Genomic DNA, 23,885 nt, shown 5'->3' with positions numbered 1-23,885 from the left:
TGCCATCATGAAAGCTGCTCCAGTGTTCCCATTTCTGCTCAGAGGAGTCTGGAGGGATCCCAGAGGAAGCTTGGGTGACAGTACATATGATTCTCTGTCTTTTACTGGACACATACACTCCTGAAGTGGGAATCTGTCTTTTATTGGTCACTGAAGGAGAATGTAGTTCAGATTCGAAGCCTAAGAAAAAGTATGGAAATTAGAGTTACAATTGGCAAAACAGTCTGTGTGTTTTACAGAGCAACAGTAGAAAATCCAGGGCTTGTGATTGGCTATGTCTTTATTTGATTGCTTTTTTTATAGCACAGAAACAGGACAGGTTAACGCTGAACAGAAAGCTCCAACAGCTGTTTACTTGCATGAGCATTATCCCCATAGATTTAAAAGTTAAACAAAAAAAGCAGTGTCAAGCATCAGCTGTAAGTGTATGATGTCTGTTTTGTTCACGCATGATAAATGAAGGACAAAGGATTAAGTGGAAGCCCAGTGTATGCAAGCATGTAAGCATTTTTCCTTAGCAGGCCCCTGGCACTTGGTGGTAAGTGCATGTTTCCATCATCTACCACACATATGCACCCATTCTGTGATTTGTTAAGAAAACTATGATGCAGTTCCAGGGAATATGTTGGACGGGCATCGCTTAGTATACTTATTTTTATTGTTGGAGGGCAAACTTTCTGTGTTGACGATTACTTGAATGATCAAAATGGCCTACATACTGTAATGCTTAACAGGCATTTGGGTCCCACAGGCCATCAGAGGAAATATGAGACACATGCTGACAGAAGGAAGGAAATAAACACTTGTATTGCTGTATTTTTTGCTTGTGGGAGAGTGAAAGAGCAGTTTTGTGCACAACAGAGAGTGGGGAATGAAGTGCAGCGATGGCCGGGGGAGGGGGGGGGGGCACAAAAGGGGGAGACAATGGTTTGTTCTGTAGTACAAACACAAGAACAGAGGAAAGTGTTCTTTTAATTCCCCAATGTGACTTTACAATCAAAAGATTCAACATCCATTGAGTCCCAGAACTGGGTCTGTATCTTATCCAGCGCCTAGAGAGAGCGGGAGACCTTTGAACTCAATATCTCGTTTTTTTTGCTATCCCATTTTCCTTATTGTGTCACTGTCACCCTTTCCTCCCTTTTCCTCTCTCACCTTCGACATCATCTGTCCTATTCTCTTTAGCTAGGACAGAATATGACTCTCCCTTTCCGTCAGCCTTGATGTTCAAGTTTCCCATCCGTGCACCTCACCATATAACTGCAACAAAGCAGCTATAGAATTAATGAAGGGATCAAACAATTTTTTATGTTCTAGTGCTTAGTGTATAGGTCTGATGTTCAACGGCTGACCCAGAGTTCATCTTGAGCTGAAGGGCTTTGATCTGTACGAGGGTCGAGTTAAGCAAAGGTCATGTTGAATTCCAATCTTTCACACATACAGTACAGCAGGCGTTGTGCACTGCTTCACATCCTTCAGAATGCAATGAAACGACTGGGCAGATTTCTTTCCTTTTTTAAAAAAAAGTGCTATATGAAGTGCTATCTTTGAATTTAAAAAAAAGTTATAGTTAGCTTAGAAACAATGGAATCACAGCTATTATCAAATGAGAGAAAATGCAATTATAATTATTTTTCAAGGGGATTTAGTTACAAAATGTAGCCCCAAAGCCACTATGTGCAGCAGCAAACCCTTTGGGTTCTTACCAGAAACAAAGAAACAATTAAGTAACCTCAAATAAGGCACAAATCAAGGAAAACTTAGCATTGTCTTTCCAGCAGAAAGAGAGAATACACTGCCATAGTATGGAAGGTACAAACAAGCTCGCTGCTAAATGCAGCCTCTCTGAGCCTTTTTACAACAATTCCGATAATATACTGGAGATAGCCACGCTCCACAGGGGGAAGGAGTGTACCTAGATGCAGGAGGATCAAAACACAGTACTCACTAGTGCCACAAACAAACACGTGCACAGACAAACCCCATGAAACCCTGAACTTCGGCAATTTTGCATGCAAGTCCTCCGTAACGGATAGACACCGGTGCTAGCTGCATGCGTTCACATTATGCGCACAGCTCACATTATGTTTACACACATCCTTTCACTCTACCTAAGAAAGGTTTTAAATTCCAAAAGAAACAGTCGCAGTTGAATTGCTCAAAATGACTGAAAATCCCAAAGCTTCTTTGTCATTGTTTTTTGTGTTGAAAGCATTACTTCTTCTGAAATGTGGTATTGCTAAATGTACTGTAGCATACCAAAGCCATGCACTCATTTAAATGTAATGCCTGTTACTGTGACATTACAGTACATATATATATATATATATATATATATACACTCTAGAAAGAGAGGTCAAAATGCTGTCCCTCTCCCTTTAATCAAATCTAGATGCTAGTACACTCCCCCCATTACCTGCTCTTTGTATATCTGTCTCAGGCTTGTTAAGAGTGTTTTTTTGCCTTTTCTGTAAGGCATGATCACCTGCAATAATCTTCCCTTTTCTTCATCCTCCATCCGTCCAGCCCTCATCCACCCTCCCCTCTCATCCAACCTTCCTCAGCCAGAATTCCTAAGAGAGGGCCAATCAATTTCTCTCCTGCTCATCTTGCCCACCCTCTCTCTCTCATTTTCACTCTATCTCTCGGTTCCATTCTTTCCAGCAATTTGTCACTTAGCAACGGTGTCTGCCATGCTGTTGGGTAGTGAATCATCCCTGGCTGCAGTCCTGCATTAACCCCTTTCCTTCAGCTTAGTCCTGCCATTAAATGCTGTGATATTATTGATAAACAAGTGGTTGAAAGGTTTGGGAAACATAATGCCTTCATCCCGTGCGTGTAAGTGCAATAAGAAAAAAGAAAATGTTGCATGACAGTAGCAAATTAACTTAATGATTGACAGGTTTCTGATTGGTTCCTGATGCAACTGGAACTCTGGGCGTCCATGCTATTGCCAGCTATCTCAATAATGTCAACATATTTTAGCAAAATGAATCATCGAAGCTCTTCTAGCTAAATCAAAAATGCTATTTAGAGTGTTCGTCTATGCCAACACACACAGCACGCACTTTTATGGTGATGATAGAAATTGCTTTTCAAGACAAGCATGGGTAGTGGATTTGTTTGATGTACAAAATGGCACACTAACACCCCTGTAATCCGCTCTCCATTTTCTGCCAATGACATTTTAAGTATTTCTAATGTGTTCCAGCCATGCTGAGAAGATATGGGGGGTACCGTCATCATGTGCATGTAGGAGGATGTGCATTTAGGATTTTTTTTTTTTTTTTTTTTTAAATATCATTGTTACTTCTTCTTTTCTCCACTGTGTCGCTTTCCCTATGCTGGTTGACACCTCAAGCACAGGTCCTATCTATGCATTTCCTAAATGACAAGCACTTCATGTTAAAACATCAGCTCAGCTGTTTGATACCAATGGGGAGGGGGGGGGGGGGGGGGGTAGTGCATTTCAGAGGGGAAGAAAACTCATTTGCATCACATCTCCACTGCATTAGCATATGAGCCTGCATTTCCACACACTCTCAGTCATCAGCCTCATTTGTCACTACCTGCTCCAGCACTTTAATGTTTATTCATCCCTCTGCCTCGGAGACCTATAATCAGAAAACAGATCTATGCACCATTAGCACATTCAAACAGGTGGAAACAGGTAATAAAACACTGGTGAGACAGAAACAGGTAAGAGATTGAAACAGAGATTATGGTGAAACACAGGATAAGTCATGAACAAAGGAAGTGAAATAGGAGAGAGGGGCTTGTAGGAAACAATAAAACACTGGTAGTGAACATATTTGAATGACACAAAATGGGTCTGTATGGAAAACCGAGATGTGAGCATCCAAATGCATCCATATTAGGACAATGCATTGTTTTAATGCAATTAAACTTCCCATTAATGGAAGTTTTTCCTACCCACTGTCACCAAATGCTCGCTCACAGAGGGTCATTGATTGTTGGGGTTTCCTCTGTAGTCTTTAGCTTACATTGTAAAATGTGTTGCTGTGATTTGGCACTACGTACATAAAATACAATTGAACTGAATTTTAATTAGATTTTATCTGCTCTGGATTTAGCTGTCAGCTTTTAATAACATACAGTCTAATCCTGTCACAGTCTGTCGTACAGTTATTGGTGAAGAAACTGGCGTCTTTATTACGGCTTGTGTCCAGGTTGTCAACACCATGCTACTTTTTATAATTCAGTATTTGTGCAGAATCCTCACTCTGAAATGACACCCTTTCACTTGAATCCTCAGGGACAAACAGCAGAGCCTCACACCTTTACAGCTGATGTCCTTTGTTGCAATTTGTTTTTTCTCCGTTCAGTTTCATTCTCGAAAGTCCCTTTTCTCATTTCATTATGCGCTCGGTTCTCTCCAGCCTAGCTGCAACATTTTATTCTTATGAAGGGTGCTCAGAAGTGCATACGAAATATAAACAATTATGAACAGCTTGAGCTACTCTCTCTAAAACATGCATATTCATGTTCAGCTGCTATAGCAGCGCGCTCACAAACTGGATCAAAACGCATTTTAAGAGTCAGAGGGAGAAATAAATGTAAACTATTCATTTCATCTTTTATTATAAATTCTTATATTGCAATGCTTTGTTTAGTTAGTTGAGCCATCTGTCTAAAAAAAAAGAATGTGAGCATTTTCTTAGACTGAGTGGCATTTCGAGAACTGTGCCTGGCGACAACTGTGGCACAAACTTGGAGAAGAAAAGCATCCTCAGAATATTCCAATGAAACTTCAATTAGTGTTTTTGTTTTATGGAATGGATGTTCGAAGAAACATTGTAAAGTACATCTTTAAAAAACATGTGATTTTGAAACTGGAAGATTTTAAATTCACAGCCATCACACTTGTGGATTGACCTTGAACTTTGCCTCTTTTGATGAGAATGTGATCTGAAAAGAAAGAAGAAAGACGGCGATGGGAAAAGAGAGAATTATGACCATTTACACCATGTCTGTGTTGCTCTGCTGCAATTTTCACGCACTTATACTTTCCTACACCCACATAGCTATGCAGAAGCACACACCCTCCTGCTGTTTGTTTGCAGACTTTTCTCTGCTGTAATTGGAGTGACATTTATATTTGCACCTGAAGCCTGTCTGCCAGTTTCCATTACTTGGAGCCAGACTTGGAGAGATGGAGACTTGACTGAATGCCACATGATTGGAATGAATGCAGAACCAAATGTACCTGAAAGAGCTATTTTGTATCGAAGCTCAGCTGCACGCCGTATGACAGGGTCACCTGCAGTGTCTGTGTTAGTGACGACAGCCCGATACACCACACGCGCACAAACAGCCAACTGGGCACAAAGGTGTATATAAATGCATGCGCACAGTCATGGCTGCACCCCCCCCAAAAAAATCCATGTGTCACTAGCCACTAATTCAGGCTTCAAATTCTAAGACAAACAGCACCTATTTCGACCATTGCAATATTATTGTTATTCAGTATTTTGAAAGGCTTGAATTGGAAATTTGTGCGAGAACGGTCATCAGTCTTAGAACTTTCTCAGTTACAGTGATAAATCTATCTGGCCTGGGAATCTTGGCTCCATGGCGCTATCCATTGATCATTTGCAGAGCTTTGTCATTAAATATTTATTCAGCTTATTCGCTGGTGGCCACAGTTCAGTAGTGGCCAGCATGATGAGTGTGTAAAAGATCAGCAACCAACAAAGCATCATTTTACATCTCAGCTAACTCTGGCTGGCATCCTGTTGGTTTTCTCCACACAGTGACAGAGACATGTCGACTGTTTCACCTGTAAAGTGCACCGCTACAAAGCACAGACAGTAGGTACCATGTTTATATTAACACAAGCTCATTTCTAGACCTTTCGTACTTCGGTATCAGATTTAGTACATGATTCGTCAATTCGGGGGCCCTTTGAGACAGATGCAACACAAAGTTGTTTGTCTGGGCCTGTGGTTGTTTACATGAGTGGGAGATTTATGCTCCATCAGCACATATCAGCATTCACAGTCTTTGTTTTCCCAGATGGGTCAATTACAGAGAGGGCAATGGACTGTCACAGCAGGAGCTCCAGGCATGCTGGGTTTGAAAGTTTAATAGGATGGGTAGATGAGGAAATACACTGTAAGAGAGTCAAATTTGCATTATATAGTCTTGCATTATAGTTTTCCAAAATCCCTTGTCGACTTTAATATTTGGCAATCCCAATAGCTCAGGTATTTCTGTAACGCTATCATCACCACTGCCACTAGCGCCGACAGCCTTCTCGTATAGCAGTGTTGCAAACATTTCTAAAATGTCTCAACGCGCAACAAAGTGGGAAAATCAAGACAGAGAACCTAAAAACCAACTGGTTTCCATACCATTCTGTCTGCCACATGAGAGCAAAAGTAGAACAAAAGTTTAATTTTCTGCACGATTGATCTTGACTGTGGAACGCTAGTTTAGCAGTACTTAAGGTTGTCAAGCCTGCTGTAAAAAGTCTATACAATGGTTTTGCCTCTACACATCGACTTTCACGCTTGACTTCTAGTCTGGTAGTGTATTAATTTTGTGCTTTCCATTTATTATTATTTTTAAATCATATCACCACTCTAAATCCCGGTGTAGACTTTCTTTTGCTCAATGGTTGAGTAAACCAAAGCAAAAAAAACCCCCAAAAGGTTGTAGTAGCATGCTAAGCTTTATCAGACCACCTCAGTCATAATCTATAATCCATGACTGAGCATGGGTTGACCATGTTGGCCTAAAGTGGGCATATTATAAACCATTTTTGTCACAAATATCACAATTTATGTTTTAATTTTTAGCCCAGAAAACCACACATATGTTCAATGTACAATTCATTTACACCCATTGTGTTAGTTCTGTTCCTAACTGTGACTTTTAATGGCATTGAGTATAAGTCTGTGAACTGCTACTGTGAGTGATAGGGAGGAGCAAGGAATGGGACCACATGCAGATGACTGCAAGGAAATAAGTTAATGTGGATAAAAATGTTATTTCTACATTTTTTTGAAAAAAAAGTTCACATGTCATTTCCTTGTTCTTAATTTATATGTATATAGAGAGTGTCAAAAAGGACGTTGCAGTTCTAAAATATAGATTTTTTTTTTCCATTTGTTTCCACAGTTTCTGATTGTCCCAGTATTAAAGTTTTACCTACCACCCTTTTAAGATTCAAGAGGAAAAACCTGCGCATACAGATCTGTTCACGAGACTGGGCTGTTCATACTGGTTTTGAATTCACCATCACCTTCAAACCTTAACGCAGTTGATGATCTACAGGGAAAAGAAGAGAAAGGTGGAGAGCCTGTCTTGCACTGGCAGTGACCTATGTATCGTACAGCGGTGGTTTGCAGCCACATTGTTGTTGTCATGGTTTCGTTCACGGTGGTGGAAGACTGGAGTGTGAGAGTGACAGATGGTGTTGCAGCACCTGCAGTGATGTGGATGTTGTAAGGGTCTATTGTGGTGAAGAGAGAGCTGAGTGAAGATAAAGTTGTCATTTTACTGGTACAGTAACACAAAGATGTGGTGGTGGTAGTGTGATGGTGGGGGGCTGCTTTGCTGCTTCAGAACCTGGGCAACCTGCTTTGATTTGTGGAACCATGAATTATGCTACCTACCAGAAAACTGGTGACCAAGTCTTGAAGAAGCCTAGTCTGATTAAATCTGGATTAAAACCCCTCCAATGTGCCTGATTTAAAGCAATTCTGCAAAGAAGAGTGAGACAAATTTACTCCAGTTCTTGTTGGCAGGGACGGCACGACCAGGTAATCAGTTTAGAGGACAATACTTTTTCGCATATGGCAGGTAGGTTTTTCCCCCTCGTGTGACAAAGTGTGACGAATATGCAAGAAGAAAAGAAATCAGGAAGTGGGCAAATAATTTTTACATTATGGTAGATTCCTGCCCTCAGGAAAAAAACATTTTCGTATGCAAAAAAGAAAAGAAGAGAGGCAAAAAATATCTAATTTAGTGTATGCATCATTTACAGACCTATACTCAGCTGTTAAAATTGTGTTTTGTCTACAAGTTGAGGTCCTTGTATTTCAGCATCTAGCTAGCGCTAATGAAAAGGAGCGAGCATAAAGCGGGGAACATAGTATGGCAATTTCAATTGCAGTGTTTCTCTCAGCTCAACAGGTTTTAACAAACACAGAAATAATATGTGCAGTTTGTTACACAGTGTGTCTGCTAGCTAAACATGATGTATTTCCCAGGGAGAGAAAACAGTACGAGATAACTCTACTCAGGATTAAGTTTTACTCCCGTGTACTAATATTACTTTATAATTATGTTAATGTCGCACGTTCAGTTAGCTCTGGACAAAAATATCTGACAAGCTGAAAAAGCTTCCTTTTACTTTTCTTACTTTGAATGCATTTCAGACTTGTATTTTTTCACTTTGAATTGATTAAACTTTAAATGTTAATTAAACTTTTAACATGTTTTTTTTTTTAAACAAGTGCTCTCATATTAGTAGGGTCCAGTTAAAATGGGCTAAATGTGTACCTACGATGCTTCCTAAAAGCCTCCTGGGTTAGCAGGAGGAAACCTCAGGGTAAACCCAGGATATGTTAGAGAGATTATGTATCTCAGATGGCTTGTAAATACCTCATCATCCTAGTGGAAGAGCTAGACGTGATTGCTGGAGAGAGGAAGGTCTGGGCATCTCCCTTTAAGCTGCTGCCCTGCTGACGTTCGCCCTGACAAGGGGGTAAAAACATATGTGGATAGTGTTTTATGTATGTTAAAAAAAAGCAAACAAAATAATGAAGTGAATTTTATTATACATGTCCCTTTAAAACCTTTACCTAGACCTACTCGGGAAAACTACTCTTCATAAAGCATTCCACCACCTATATTTAACCGTTTTCTATTATTTTCAAGGTCATCTGATTTTTGTGAAGGACAGACTTTTCACAACCATTCCAGGGCTGTCGAAGAACTGATAGTTCCAACAGATAAGTTAAGCATTCAAACATCAAGTACATGGGAGGGATTTAAAGCTGGCAAATGCTATCTTTTGCATTTAATAAGTTCTAATTCCTTTTCTCTTGCTGCATCACAGGTCATCTGTTTTGAAAGCTTAAGTCGTTGTCACCAAGTAAATAAACCTCTGTCAGGTCCATTTTTTAAAGCCTCCTATCATATCTATAATGTTTAGTAAGTTCAGTGACAGTGTTCAGAGAGTTCATTGTGGTGCTTATATGCAAATTTACACCCACCACTGAATATTCCTTTGCCTAATTAATGGATTAAGAGAAGTCATTAGACACAGTGGGTGACTGGTGACAGCACTTTATTGTGACCCCAGATCAAAGAGTGGGTGTGCTTGAAGCTTCAGTTTGGCCAGTTACCCTCATGGGAAAGACCTTCGTCATGGTCACCACTTACATTCAGCTCCCACACAGATAGCATGAATACACAGTAATCTATCCCACACACAGACACACTTGTATCATCTACAGCACTGCTGTAGATGATACAAGGCTCACATACAAACGATGGTTGAAATTTCCATTATTTTTAATTTCTCGTCAGCATTACTTGGAGCTTTTTTTTAATATATAGTTCTTTTAATTTGACATTTTGCTTCTGGCAAGTTAATTACTCTGTGTAAAATCTGATGACCTAACTGGGATTTAAGGAGAGAAACTCCTTTTACCAGTGTGTGTGTCAGCTGCGATCCTTCACAGTAGTTAAAATGTTAAAATCAATATGCAATATGTCCACTCTGTTCGGAGGAAAAATTCCAGAACACCATTTACCTTTTTGAAGTGTTAATGCTCCACTTGCATGGTTGAGTCTTAATGCTTTATGCACGGTGTGAGAAACTGAATTTTCTGTTAATGTACAACATGAAATTAAAGCCTCAAATAATGCAAAATTTTCATAAGATCAATGACGTGACATTTAAAGACAGAAGGACACTGAATGTACAGAAAGGACTAACGCGTCATTCCATGCTCACTATTTCATTTTTTAGGGACTGCGAGCTTTCCTCTTTACAGTGGAAATGATTCAAATGACTAAACGAACATCTATCTTTTTTAGGTTGTTGCAGACACCAGAACCACAGCTACCTTTCTGTCCTTCTTTCTCTTCCTCTCTATCCTTCAGCCTTTCTCACTCTTTTAAGTATATCCTGAATTAATTCCATTTTCCTAAATGCTTATACTGTATTTTTTTCCCATAATTGAAGATTTTTTTTTATTTTACAATGGAGTAATTTCTTTTTTGTCTTCCCCTGCATACATCACAGCAGCCCTAAATGACTACTTGTGGGAATTTTGCTTATAACAGATAATTGCACCTTTTCAAGTCATCAAAAACGACACCCTACCAACAGAAAGCCCACTGAACAGATTAGTCTGCCAGAGTGAATACTAATACTGATGTACTTTTCCCTCATTCCCTCCCGCTTTCAAAATAAACCTCCCCATCAAAACTGCCCAAATCCCCTCTGTGGAAGTTGATTTGCTAACTCTTGTCTCTCTTACTAACATGGTTCAGAATTCTTCCAATTTGATTACTTTCGTGGGTGAATTTTCTTTTCCCTTACCTTTTATGATTTCAACAACTAACACTGTGTCATTCACGGAATGTAAACCATCTGTTGTTTTCTCTAATTAACTTGCGACTTACATACTAACAAATGTACTGTTATCCTTTTATACCTTTTATTTTTTAATGAATTTTATTTTGAAAATGACCCTTAAAAACGAAATAGTTGCTTACAGTTGCTTTCTTTATTTCTTTATTTGGATGTTCTACTACAGCTATATAAAAAATAATATTTTCTTTTTCACTATTCTTTTTACAATCAAATTGCCTGATTTTATCAAAGGCGATTCGTTTTTTTTTTTCCCACTTTTTTCGGGGCTTAGGTATGTTTTGAGTTTTTTTAAGGTTTGTCATTTTTTTCTTTCTCCTCCCCCTGTTTTCTCCTGAAGCACGCAGGCATTGGACACGCTATGGTAAACAAACTGCATTATATGGTAGATATCATTCTAATTGTCTTACACTTTGGTTTGCCCTGGGTTTTCCGTTACCTCTTTCTATTCTGTTTGCTTTACTGAAACTACAATCCTCCATCAATTCCAAGGTAGCTGGAAAAACTCCACCTTTCTGTTTTTATTTTAGCCCTCTCTCTGTATTTATATATGTTAACCGCTTTTTATTGCCATCCAGTTTCCCTTTCCTGTTAAGACTTAATGTTTTCATCCAATGAGGTCTGCTCAAAAGAAAAGATATAGGGAATTATATCAGTTTTTATTTTTTATTTTTTTGGTTGTTGTTTATTTTCTTTGTCTTTTCATTTGTTCTTCTTTTTAAACACTATCCGTATGAAGAAATAAAGAATCATTACGCAAGATATTTTCTCAATTTAGCATTCTGAAATTTTGATGAGAAACTATATTTTGTTAATCCCTATTCCCTTTTTTAAATTTATTTTGTATTTTTTTAAGAAGAACCCTTGAAGTGAACGTACACAGCAGACTTTTCAAGCAGCCTACTCTGGCCATTCCAGTGAAAGGAAGTAAAAATACATTTTTCACTTTCTGTTTTTTATATCATTTTTCTCCCAATATTTTAAAAAGTGTGAGAGAAATGCCACTAAAGACACTGTTTTGCTATGGTATTTCAGTTAGACTCGTTTGGCATGTTATTGAGTGCCCTGTAATCTAGGTTTGCCGTCTTATGGTTTATAGAGTCATGAAGATTATTTACAGCTCTTGATTTATCGGTCAAAGCCCTCACTGTAAAGAAGGCTTCAAATGAGGGCTTGATCCCATTAGTGGCCTTAGGCTGATTTATGATCAACCTGGGGCTGTTCTCAGTCTTGTACCTGAAGAGTCTTCCTCTCTTACACGACGATGTGCGCACGTAATAAAAGGTTTTCATGGACAGTTAGTTCCCTGAACACAGGTGCAGGGGTGATCAGACAGTTTTACACTGAATAACCAGCAAAGTGGGGAAAGTTTGGCAAATAACTCGTAGACCTTTATATTTAAAAATACGTAAACAAAGACGGACTGACAAAAGCCTTACTGAGATCTTATTTTACTAACTCCTATTAGGCCTTAGTACATAACAGTAATGCTGCCATCAGGGTGTAGCTAGAGCCAGCCTTACTTGCTTTCACTGGACTTGCCCAATCAATGAAGGAAACTGTCTGCCCATCGATGCAGACATAAAGGGAAGTGACTGGGAAAATCTGTGTACGATCGACCCCTCATTAACACTAACACTAACTTATATTTCTTATACTTTACTGCCCTCACCCCTTGCATGAAAAGACTCCTATCCTCTTCGATCTTCTTTTTGTTGTTGTTGTTTTTTGATACAAAGATTGCATTGAGTATATATGTATATGTATATATCACGGCTAACGTATATACATACATATATCAGTTGTCCTACTAAAATCAATATGGCCATAAGACATGTTAGCCACATTCTCCTTATTGTTTTTATTTATTTTATTTTATTATACTTTGTTTTATTTCTTATATAATTTTAACTTCAAAATTAACTTACTAAAATGAATAATGACCTCACACGTTATCTTGCTAAAACAAAAAAAAGGGAAAAATAACGAGGGGAGACAGATTTTCATTTTCTGGTGAATAAAGAATTGATGCCCCAAGGAATAAATCTGGCCAATCCATCAAATCCCATGAGTTGGAAAAGAAAAGTGTCATGTGCAGAAAGCCACTGTATCTGGTAGTGACTCACTGAGTCTTGGCTCAAATTTGACAAAAGTGATAAAGCAATTTTCAACTCGCATCAGAAAAGCTGTAGTGAAATTGTAGCAGAGGCATAATGAGAACTGCAATCACGAGCAGATGTTTTTGTGTTTTTTCTGTGTCCAATATCATGAAGGACGTGGACAGTGGTGAAAAGCTATTTCCTGCTATCTTTGACCAGAATTTGAACATCTTCTCTCCCCTCTCAGTTTTTCCTATTCTTTAAAAAACCCTCTCATGTACGTGGATTCCATCTGTGATTGTTTACTCCGGTCCCATTTTCTCCAACTTCCACCTCCAAACTGAGTATCCAGTGGCTGTATTCCTGCACCATGTCTGCATGATTCTATTGGCTAGAAGTGTTCACATCAGCATTCTTATAGGGTGTAAATGCTGCTGTATCCCAGCACGTGTCAGTTTGTTGTACACGTGTGTTGATGCATTTTTTTATGTTGCCTTCTTGTCTAAAACCCCGAACACTAAAAGCTCTCTTGCTTTTCCTTTTCCCATTTGTCTGGTGTCGTGATGCCCTGCGATTAAATTCGCCCATTTTGCTGCATTTTGCCAGATGGTTTATTTTATACATTTCTTTTAATAGTTGACCTTTTTGTGTTGTGTCTCAATGAATTCTTCCTCCAAGCCCATCCTTCCGGTCATCTTTTTTATTTAAGTGCATGGCTTGTGTGTCACCCTGTTAGCTTGTATGGATTCATTTTGTTTCTTCTTAATCAAACAAACCCTCGTCACTTGAAACAACACATTCAGTCCAAATGTGGATCTGGTTTGAGCAATCAAATTGCAGAGGACTTTTAAAGAATCCTCACATACTTTTTTCACTATGACTAAATTGTTACTAATCTACTGTTTGGATAAAACCTTTGTTGTAACTGTACTAACAACCATTTTTGTGTCTGACTTCCCCTTACTTACAAAAATACTAACCGATTTTGTTCACCCTCCAACCCTTTTAACTCGTTTCGGCGCATAGTTTAAAACCCCTCTCTCTTGCGCAAATGGCACTCGCCCCAAGCTTCCCAACCCTCCCCCCATGCCTTTACTAACACAGGTTAGTTCGTCACCTCAGGGTTTACATGTCAAAACTCCACATTGAAGTTCAAAAATAGGGCTCTCTCCACTTGCGACCAGTTAGGACTTTTGACTCGCTGCCAGACACCTATGGAAACCCATCGCATGGGTGGGAATGCATTCGTTTCTGTGTAATATATTGTTTCAACTACTAAAGATAACACATTGTTCCTTTTTTTAAAAGACCTGTGACAGTAATCAGATGTTGTTCCAACAAGGGTAAGTGACACATTTCTATGTAAACATGTTCCCCTGCATGGATAAGTGTATTAAAGGAGTGATGGTACTGAAAGGAAAGAAATCTCTGACAAATGGGCCTTATGAAGATTGGATGGTCAAAATAATGGCTGTTGTTGAATTTTAGGTAGAACATGAAGCAATCGTGTGCGACTGATACAAAGCGAAAATTTATTTTTCTTATATGGAAACCGTACGACTTCCATGTGTACGTAACCAGTATCGTCTAGGCACGTTCTAATGTTCTTTTTCACTTTCATTTTTATTCTGTGGGTGAGTATTGAATCATTGTTTCTTATTTTCTTTAAATGTAAGTAGTTAATGTGAATTTCTGTGTATGCACATGGCAAAAGATTGGTGACTTGGCCCTATTCAATCACAAACTGATAGCAGACTGATTCCGTCTAATTGCCATGTTATGGTCATCTTGATCAAAGTCACTTTGTAGACAGCTGACCGTGGCTGCATTTCTGGTCCCCAGCTTTGAACCATTTCAAAGTCATCCAAGTTGGAAGTTTATTGGACATAGTGGCAATACTTTTGATTGTGCCACAGTTTCCAAATACTGTTTTCCCTTTTGTGACTGTAGCATAGAATTATGCTCAAAATGTCCATAGAAGCCACATCTGGTTTGGAATAGACTACATTTAAAGTCCAATTTAAAAAAAACAAAAAACAAAAACTAGTCTGTTGGTAGATGCTGATTTATCAGGAACAAGTAGACATGAGAGAGTGGCTGAAAGCAGAGGTTAATAGCTTAAAAGAATCAAGTTCAGCAGCATGCGAGTGGGTGAAATAGATTGCTTCTTATGATTTGAACCCTAGAGCTGTGCCAATCTCTTCATAGTGTATTCAGCTTTAAACATCTTCATTGTGTCTTTTATACCTGGGGCAATCAGTTCAGCAGAGTTTAGCAAGGTCTTCTTAGTTTTCTGTATGTACAGGGCTAAACAGGTATCTGGCGAGCAGCTGGGTAAAACCGAGAATCCAATAAAGGCTGCAGCTGGGGCTTGAGTTAAGTCTGTGTATTATGTGCTGTATGTGCTGCTTGTTGGAGGCACACGAGAAAGGCCGGAAGAATGACGTTCACACAATAAAGAACAGCGAAGAATGCTAGAAATGTGCGAATTAATCTGATGCAGTTTTATATTTGTCATCCTTCCTTCCTAGAATTTTCACATTAAGCTTTGTTTCAAGAAAGAAACTGTGATCACACAATTACACCAAATAATATTCAGGCCATATGCTGTGTGCACCCAGGATGCTATTTTTTCCCCAGGAGAAGAAATAACATTATGCTACCAACAACAGCATAATTTTGAAATTGATGAGAACGTTGCATATAAAGACAAATTTTAATTGCACTATTGCAATTAAAAGTTGGTCAGTTACTTTGAATGCACAAGGAGCTGCTAGTCTAAAAAATAGACTGATCAATCCACAGAGTCTAGTTTACTTTTTTAAGTTGATCAGTACTTATGCTTATAAGTGTTGCACACTTTGTTTAGTCAAAAGTCCAAATTTACATTTTTTCATTCTAATTTGAATTCAAAAACAACTCTCAGAGAGAAAAAGCAACCAGAGACTGTTCATAGAATGGGAATATTTTACTTGGCGTTTATTCAAAGAAAAGTCTAAATACATTTATAGCACATTAATTAAAATGGGAACGCATGCGGCATATTTCAACTTGCAACCTCTGATACCATCAAGCCCTTCCTTCCTTCCTGTGTGGCCAGTGATGCAAGGGCTTGCAATTTTGTCAAAGGAATGAGTGTGTATCCTGGTTGAAACACTAACTCTTATGAATTATAACAAAGTTACCTCAAAGAAAACGTTTGTTTTTTTTCAGACCTTTAATGTGCTTATTTTAGTATTTCGACACATTGTCTACACGGGGCTTTTAATGCTGTATAAGTTAAACCTATGATCAAACAATAAATCACTAATATAACAGGATTGCTTCAGACAGTTTATTGAATAAATCACATGTGTTTAAAGCTTTTAACATATTAAGGAGTACAATCTGGGATGAAAGTGAGGGGAAGAGAAAGAACTTACACATTGCTGGGAACTCTATAGGTGTCTGGCAGCTAGTCACTGATGTTTTCCCACTATCCGAGTAAGTGCGCTGATTCACTGAGATGTGCCATCAACAATCCCAATATTATCCCAAAACTTCCATGGGCCTAGCTTAGCCATAGCCAATATTGGTGTTTTTCAGCACGTTTGCCAACCCCTTTATTTTAAAAGGTTTACGGGATATTTCTCTACCCTATGACATTTCCAATCTACTTTTTTGAAGAAACGGTAATACCATGGCTATATAGTTCAACCACAGTAGTAGGAACATGTTTGACATTGCCTATAGTAACAATTCCCCTCCCACCCATTTCTTCTCTATAGCCAGTAAGGTCTCGCTTGTCACTTTGGGCAAATGAAGTGTTCCTGTTGAAATCCCTATCCAAGATCTCCAAAGATGACCCCAACATACCAGCACTGTGAACTGCAGATTCATCATGCCAGATACATCTGGCCAATGTGATTCATCTTTCTCACCAAGTAGCAACAGCAGACATAAAAATGAGTTGCCCTCTTACAAAGGGAAGTACGGGAAAAAAAAGAAAAATGTCAAGGAAAACAGAAGATAAGAACTCAGCTGGGGAGATAAAATCTTTGGAGTGCAGTTGCTAAGGTTTCTTTTTGGTTACAGTTGCCACAGCTATAGTTGTGGACCTGTATCTTAAAATAAATTTAGGCATAGTTGATGTTTTCATAGAGGATAACTGATGTTTTTGCTAACTGAATTCACTACTTTTGAATATATTTTAAAGGACATGCTAAAGGAAAGCACCATTTCTAGATCTTACTTGACAATTAACTGACCCAAATGTAAAGCTGGACCTTGATGAAATGATGAAATGTAGTGCTACTGGCACTTTGAAGTATGCAAAGGTAATGAAAGCCAGATGGTTGTGCATGTGGCTCCCAGCAGTGCTGCATTTGTACGTTTATGCAGAATAACAGATGTTGAATCAGAGACTGGAGTGCTTCGCTTTCGCCCAGGCCAGCTCTTTTAGGATAATTAGAAGAATAAATTGGTCACTAACTGCAAAAGTCTCTCCCGAATCAAACATCAGGATCTGGCAGGGTGTTTGTATATGATCATCGCTGTCGTACCAATACTAAATCCAGTCGTGATGAAATACAATTAAGTAAATGATAGATTTGAGTATTTTTCATAAACAACTACAATTTGCTTCATTGTAATAAGTATAATGTAAAAATACAAGGGTTTTTGTGATGACTCCTTGAAAACTTGTGGAGGAGAGATGCTTTCACGTTTCAGACTAGTGTATATATATATATATATATATATATATATATATATATATGATTTCTTCTTTTCATTTACTCTTCAGGTATTATTTGTAAAGATGGGATAAGGTCAGGTGTAACATGAAAAGAGCTTTCTCACCTCATGTTTTAAGGACTAGTCTTACACTGTAGGAGTGGTTCCCACACATGCTGTTGTATTTCTTTTAATGATGTTCTATTAATAGCAAAACAGTAGAAGAGGGAATCAGTATTAAAAAAAACTTTAAAATGATTTGAGTATAATAGATCTCATTAAAAAAATACAAAACTTAGTAGATCCCTGGAGATGTCAAAAAAATGGGAGGCATCATTTCTACACTTCGGTTCGCACATTATCTCACACCATTAGCTTGCAGCCGTGTGTTTGATTCTGGGTTCCACCTGGTGCTTCTGTCACCAATCAAAATTCAGCAAAGAATGTATGGCCTTGTACAAAATATGAAACTGGAGGCAATTAAATATTAAAAAGGGAAGTCATTTTTACTGGTAGCTCTGTGAATGAAGTGTTACAACGTAGCTATGCCAATCTCAGGGAAAGCCCAGTTGGCATTTTAAACATGGTGCTTGTTTAAAGGTCAAGTTCTTGTACTTATGTAACTTTAAATTCATAGTGTGTGGTTTAGATAGCTGTTTTTAGTGTTCATGACTGAAATGTTAATTCTTGAGGCTGTAGATTATGGCCTTTGCACTGAGTTTGCTAAACCAGGTTAGTTATTCTACCACTGGTAGTGATGAGACATTTGGCACACTGTCGTTCCATTGGTTTACCTTTAGCAACTGCACTCTAAAGTGAAAGCCCTCAGTCTGACCAACACCAAAAAACCACCAACTGAGCGATACAATTTAAGGTACAACCCAATCAAGCGTCTGTGTTTAATCCAATTTCTTCCTTGTTTTTCCTCCCATTTCTCTTAATTTCCCTCCTTTCTTATTATTTTCTTTTTTCTGTCTATTCCTGCTCTATATTTCTATTTCTATCTGTTCCTTTCTGTCTCTTTTGGGACATGCTTTTGCCAGGTGACCATCTCAGTTGATGGTATTTTGACCACCACTGGTTACACCCAGGAAGATTACACTATGTTGGGCTCTGATGACTTCTTCTACATTGGAGGTAGTCCAAACACTGCAGACCTGCCTGGATCTCCAGTCAGCAACAACTTCATGGGCTGCCTGAAAGACGTAAGTGTAAAGTGCTTAATATTTAAACTCTTATGAACAAACCAACTGAAATTTGCATTTTTCTTTGACGAAGTAGGGTACGAGGTTGGTACGAGGTAGGTGAGTTTCCTTGAGGCTGTTTCACCTCTCACCCAAAAAGTTTCTTCAGTTCTAAGAGCAACTGGTGGAGAGTCCCAGATTAGGTAGAGGATCATTATGTGGTCCGTGACCCTCTTGGGGACATTCCCATAAAATCTGTGACTCTCCACCAATTGCTCTTAGAAATGAAGAAGCTTCTCGGATGAGAGGTGAAACGTCTTCAAGGAAAGTCCAGATGCTTTTCTTTCCAAGGTCTTCTTTGGGTGTTGGCTACCTTTTGTTCCACTGTCAAGATTATGTGTGACGTCTTGACAGAATAATGTTGAGTTCTGGTGACTAGGAAGGCCAGTCCATTGTGTAATCATTGCTAAATTTCGACAATGATCAATGGTCAAAGGGCTGTACTCTATGTATCAGGTACTTTCCAGATAGTATTGCTTGGCAAACAGTACTTTGCTGTGAGAGATCTCCCACACCATTGACTGAAATGTATAATGTAAAAATAAACCATGACAGAACCACCATCTGTTTTGCAGATGGCTGCAGAGATCTGTTGTACACTTTTGTACATCCTTCTTCACTTCCGTTGTGCATATTCATAGTGATTTGAACCAAAATTTAAAATGACCTGTTGCTAATAATTTTCAGGCCAGTTCATCTGTACTTGAGCATTTTCTCCTTGTCTCCCTTCCTTCAGAACAGGTTGGTCACGCTTTCCGTAGGACCATTTCTGATGAAGCTTTGGACATGACGTTCAGACACTGTTCGTCTGCTATTGATAGTTTTTTAAACTTGCCAGTTCTTCTTTTGTCTTGTATTTCTCCAGTTTGATTAGGTAAAATGACTGGACTGAAAATAGTAGCCAATGTCCAAAGAAAAACTGTGAAAAACCTTCAAAAAGCCTGAAGAACTATTTTTCAAGTCTTACAAAGTCTGGCTCCTCGGAAGCAAAATGTAATGAAATGAGTGGTGGCTCACAAACCACAGTATGGAATTAGAAGCATTTTTTATTGTTTTAGACAAAGCGAGAACAAATGACACAGTTTGCTGCATGGTATCATCACACATATTTACAGAAGCACATTTGTGTTGACTGACACTTTCTTTGGAGAATCATCCGTCTGGGCAGTTATAACTCCCATATGTGAGAGTAGGAGGTGTCAGACATACAGCTTCCTGAATCCCTTTGAAGCCTCTCTCTTTCTAACCACACCGCAGAACACACAGACAGATCACAATTTGTAGCACGTCCACTCATATTTGTGGATGGCTATATAGAGGACAGTTGCCTTTTAAAATTTTTATTTCAACTCAACTTTGATAAAAATTACTTTTATTTTCACCAAGGTCTTAATTCATGGCTGAACAAGCTGTCAAGAGAACCAATCACAGCTCAAAGTGCTATGCCCTTGTAAATGTAATGACTTGTATAGAGGCAACGCAACATGGTGCCATCGCATTCCCTCATAAAACCATGCTGATTGAATAAGTAATTACTTTTGCCATCGCTTTTAATGGATCGCACAGTAATCACCCTATCTCTAACTTAATTATCCCTGTAGAATTACACTTTCATTATCTGGGTTGCTATCAGAAGAATCCCTTGCGGGTCTTAAACTTCCCTAGGCATTTAACAGTCCTCTGTCTCATCAAGACAAGGCTGGATTTACAGTCAGTGTACACACAAAGCACAAGAAAGGCAAATTGTCTAAATGTTTAAAAAAGATAGTGGTAAGAGCTAGTAGTAACAAAAGAAATTGATATTAAGGAGCCAGTGTGACCAAACTTTTAGAAATGAAAAGTAAGAGCAGATGTTTTAAGACTTGATCATTTAATTTGTGTAATCTCCTGTTTAAAGCTAAGGGAGAGAAGGTGTGACAGCAACAAAAAAAGTATTTCTGTTTGACTGGACTGCACAATGAAAACAACGTAAGGGGGGTAATTTAATGATAACTAGAAGGTTTTTGACAGAGATGAGATACAAAGAGATGATGAGATGATTGTACAAAGAAAAGGGAGCAAGTTCCAGACAGGTGGGAAGTGGTGTAGCCATCAGATATTGGTATTCATGTTCACCTTTGTTTTTTAAAGTATGTTTGTGTTTGGTTAAGCACAGCAAGAAAATAACTTTCCTTCTTTCGTGAACTCTTTGGATATTTGGATATCTGACTCCACAGTACACTTGCTATGTTTGCATCTGGGGGCTTGTGTTAGTTTTTTATGTATTTACTTTTGGACTTCTTGCCTGTAGCCCCAAGCTACATTGAATCTCCAGTGTAAAACTGGAGATAGAATGAAACTTTCCCCAGTGAGAGAAAGAAAAGCAAATCATTTAAGTGTAGTTTGCTCTACTCTTAGAATTATGACTTAAAGTAATACATTTCAGACTCAATAGCTGAACATCTGTTTGGTGACAGGCCAGAAAGATACATGACCCAGACGTGAACTTACCAGAAGCTTAAGCTTAGGCTACGTCCACACATACTATTTTTGAAAACGGAGATTTTCCGTTTTCGTTTTAAAAAAATAATCCCGTCCACACGTAAACGCAGAAATGAAGGAAAACGCTGCTAGGAACATGCCAAAGCAACAGGTGGCGATATATTCCTAACCGTGTAGAAATGTTGGCCAATCAGAAGTCTAGAAGCCTCGGTGGGAAATGGTAAACAAAGCTGGGGCATAGAAGCAGAACCGAGTCGTATGTGTGGAGGGACAGTAACTGTGTGTATATGTAAGCATTTAAACACTGCAGGGAGTACAATTAACAGTAACAGTATTGTAGAAATTCATTTCACCGAAACAATAACGTGGCGCACAGTGTGACGTCAAAAAAGGCGCACACCTTTGACGCTGCGTTTTCTGCGTTTTCTCTGTTTTTCTCGTCCACACGTAAATGCAAAAACAGAGTTTTCGAAATTATCCACCGTGGCAGGCGTTTTTAGAAATCTCCGTTTTCAGTGACCGAAAACGACGTTTACGTGTGGACGAAAGGTGCAAACGCATAGAAAAATCTGCGTTTTCAAAAATACCCGGGTACGTGTGGACGTAACCTTAGGTTGTTTTTCTAGCAGCCTTACGGTTTGTAATTTCCAGCTGAGGTCAAGCTTTCAAGACTAAACTGAGCCAGAAAAGTAACCACACCTAGAAAGCTATTGAGAAAAGCTGCAATAAGAGCAGCTGAGAGCACCAGGTAAAGCTGTAGCAGCTAAAGAAAAAGAAAGTGAGTGGTTGGGGGTTAGGCAGTGCTTGTTCTGTGGCACATCTCGGATTATCAGTCGTGTTATGTTCCAGGGCAAGGCTTTCCCGCTGCCACCGTGGTCAAATGCCTTTGATACGCTCGGCCAGCACCCTCCAGGCAGTAGAAATCCAAAGGAACAGCGCAGCAGAAGAAGAGTAAAAAGGCATCAAAAGAGACACTGAAGCCCTGTGAAGTTTTTATTTGCTCTCTGTGTATGTGCGCCTCCATGTGTTCAAAGTCACCCACATGCTATGATCATACACAGGGTGATGTGTGTTTCCTTAGGCTCCTAATCAGAGAGGTGGGGTGTGAAATCAGGTCTCTCTGCTCCTCAGCCCCCAAGTCTTGTTTCCACAGATTCCTCTCTTCTCTTCTGTATATGTCACCATCTGTCTCCCCACTGCAACCTCCACCACCCTGTGTCTCTCGCAGACAGTGACCTTGCTATCGCTCGTTTCACACCACCCTCTCCTCATGTGCTCATCTTTGTCACTCTTCCTGCCTCTCTCATAGTTTCTCTCCATCTCTTTCTTTCTGCCTCCCATCTTCCCTTTCTCAGGGGCAGCTTTGTGTAATTAAGTGTAGCACTGTAGCTCCGTTGGTACACCAATGGCTTTGCCATCCTGATGGCCAAATTAAAAATTGATTTCTTCGACTGATTCCATGTGCTGGATGAATGCGCTTGCTCTCCTCCTTGCCCTCACTTTCTTTTACGCTCTCTCTTCCTGTCCTCCCAACTTCATATTGATGCTTCATGTCTTCACCTGTAGCTTCCTCTTAGCTTCACCTTTGTTCCACAAAAGAATCTTTTAAAGTCACCCGTCACCCTAACTCATGTCCTGCCTGCCACAAGTCAATATTCACTGGCACTTTTCAGTTTTTTTTGTTTCTTTATTTAGGCAGAAGCCATTAGTGTAACGTCTGGTACTTCAGAATGCTTCATAAACTAATAAACAGTGAAAGAGACGAAAGTTTATAAATACATAAAGTCTTTAAGGTACCATTTAATTGATATCGGTACAGAAGTGATTAGTGGATGGTGTATCAACCAACATATTCAAACCGTGCGGTGTATAGTTTCATCAAATATCCACAACACCAAGTATCTGAAGAAAGTAACAAATATTTGTTCTCCAGACCTGCAGGGTTTTGAATTTGAAGAGTTTCTCAATAACAAAACAAATCAATGGAGGGACCCCTGTGGGAGGCTTTGGCCCTGCATTAGCTGCACTGCTAGAATAAGAAAGAACAAATCACTGCCACACAAGTCAGTGAATTTTAAAGTCTGACGTGATGATCAAAAATAAAGGGGAACAGTTTTAATTTGTGTAAGAACAATGCATTTTTTTAAACTTTTGATAGCAGTGAGTTTTCAGTAAGTAGTGAGCGAAAGACAGATGGTAGGAATAAGGATGCAACGTGAGCACAAGCAGTTGTAAAGACACCTGACCCTGTCTGACTGCAGACTCTATAAGGCAGGGGTGTCAAACTCAATTGCACAGGGGACCAAACCTCAAAGCACACTTTAGGTCACGGGCCAAACAAGATAAACATTTATTGAACACACTAAAACAATGTTTTTTAAACATAAATGTGAATACGGACAGGAATATAATTCCAGAATAAATAAACTTAAAAAAATAAACTTTAACTTTAAATATTTTTCTCTCCATAAAAATATATCCTGTCAAAATTTTGCAAGTCAGAAATATGAACATGCTGTCAAATACCCCAGAGAAAATAAAATAAAACATACACAAGGTTCGATCTGGAGCTGGGGCATTGCTTCAGGAATGGAACTAATAAACTGTGCGGGCCATTCAGTGTCGTACTTTCCCTTGAGTGTCCCATTAGAATGCAGCTCCATCTGAATCTGCACAGGTGCAGTTTCCACCTCAACTGTAAATGGGTTGTGAAGC

The 23,885-nt window shown here is 39.0% G+C and overlaps 1 protein-coding gene across 13 annotated transcripts in view; it reads left to right on the top strand.

Moving 5' to 3' along the window:
• The window catches only part of nrxn2b (neurexin 2b), a 698,285-nt gene that overhangs the window by 315,230 nt on the left and 359,170 nt on the right, over positions 1–23,885 (top strand). For 11 of the 13 annotated variants that reach the window (XM_082527645.1, XM_082527644.1, XM_082527649.1 and 8 more), the window contains 2 exons: positions 10,974–10,997; positions 18,489–18,650. In XM_082527645.1, the coding sequence (XP_082383771.1) occupies positions 10,974–10,997; positions 18,489–18,650 (186 nt within the window). The remainder of the gene's footprint in view (positions 1–10,973; positions 10,998–18,488; positions 18,651–23,885) is intronic. The other 2 variants (XM_082527647.1, XM_082527643.1) reach the window with 1 other exon arrangement.

Source organism: Aulonocara stuartgranti (genome assembly GCF_965226115.1).
Source record: "Aulonocara stuartgranti genome assembly, chromosome: 3".
NCBI lineage: Eukaryota > Metazoa > Chordata > Actinopteri > Cichliformes > Cichlidae > Aulonocara > Aulonocara stuartgranti.
The sequence above is the reverse complement of the archived record's forward strand: the minus strand, read 5'-3'. Positions and strand labels throughout refer to the sequence as shown.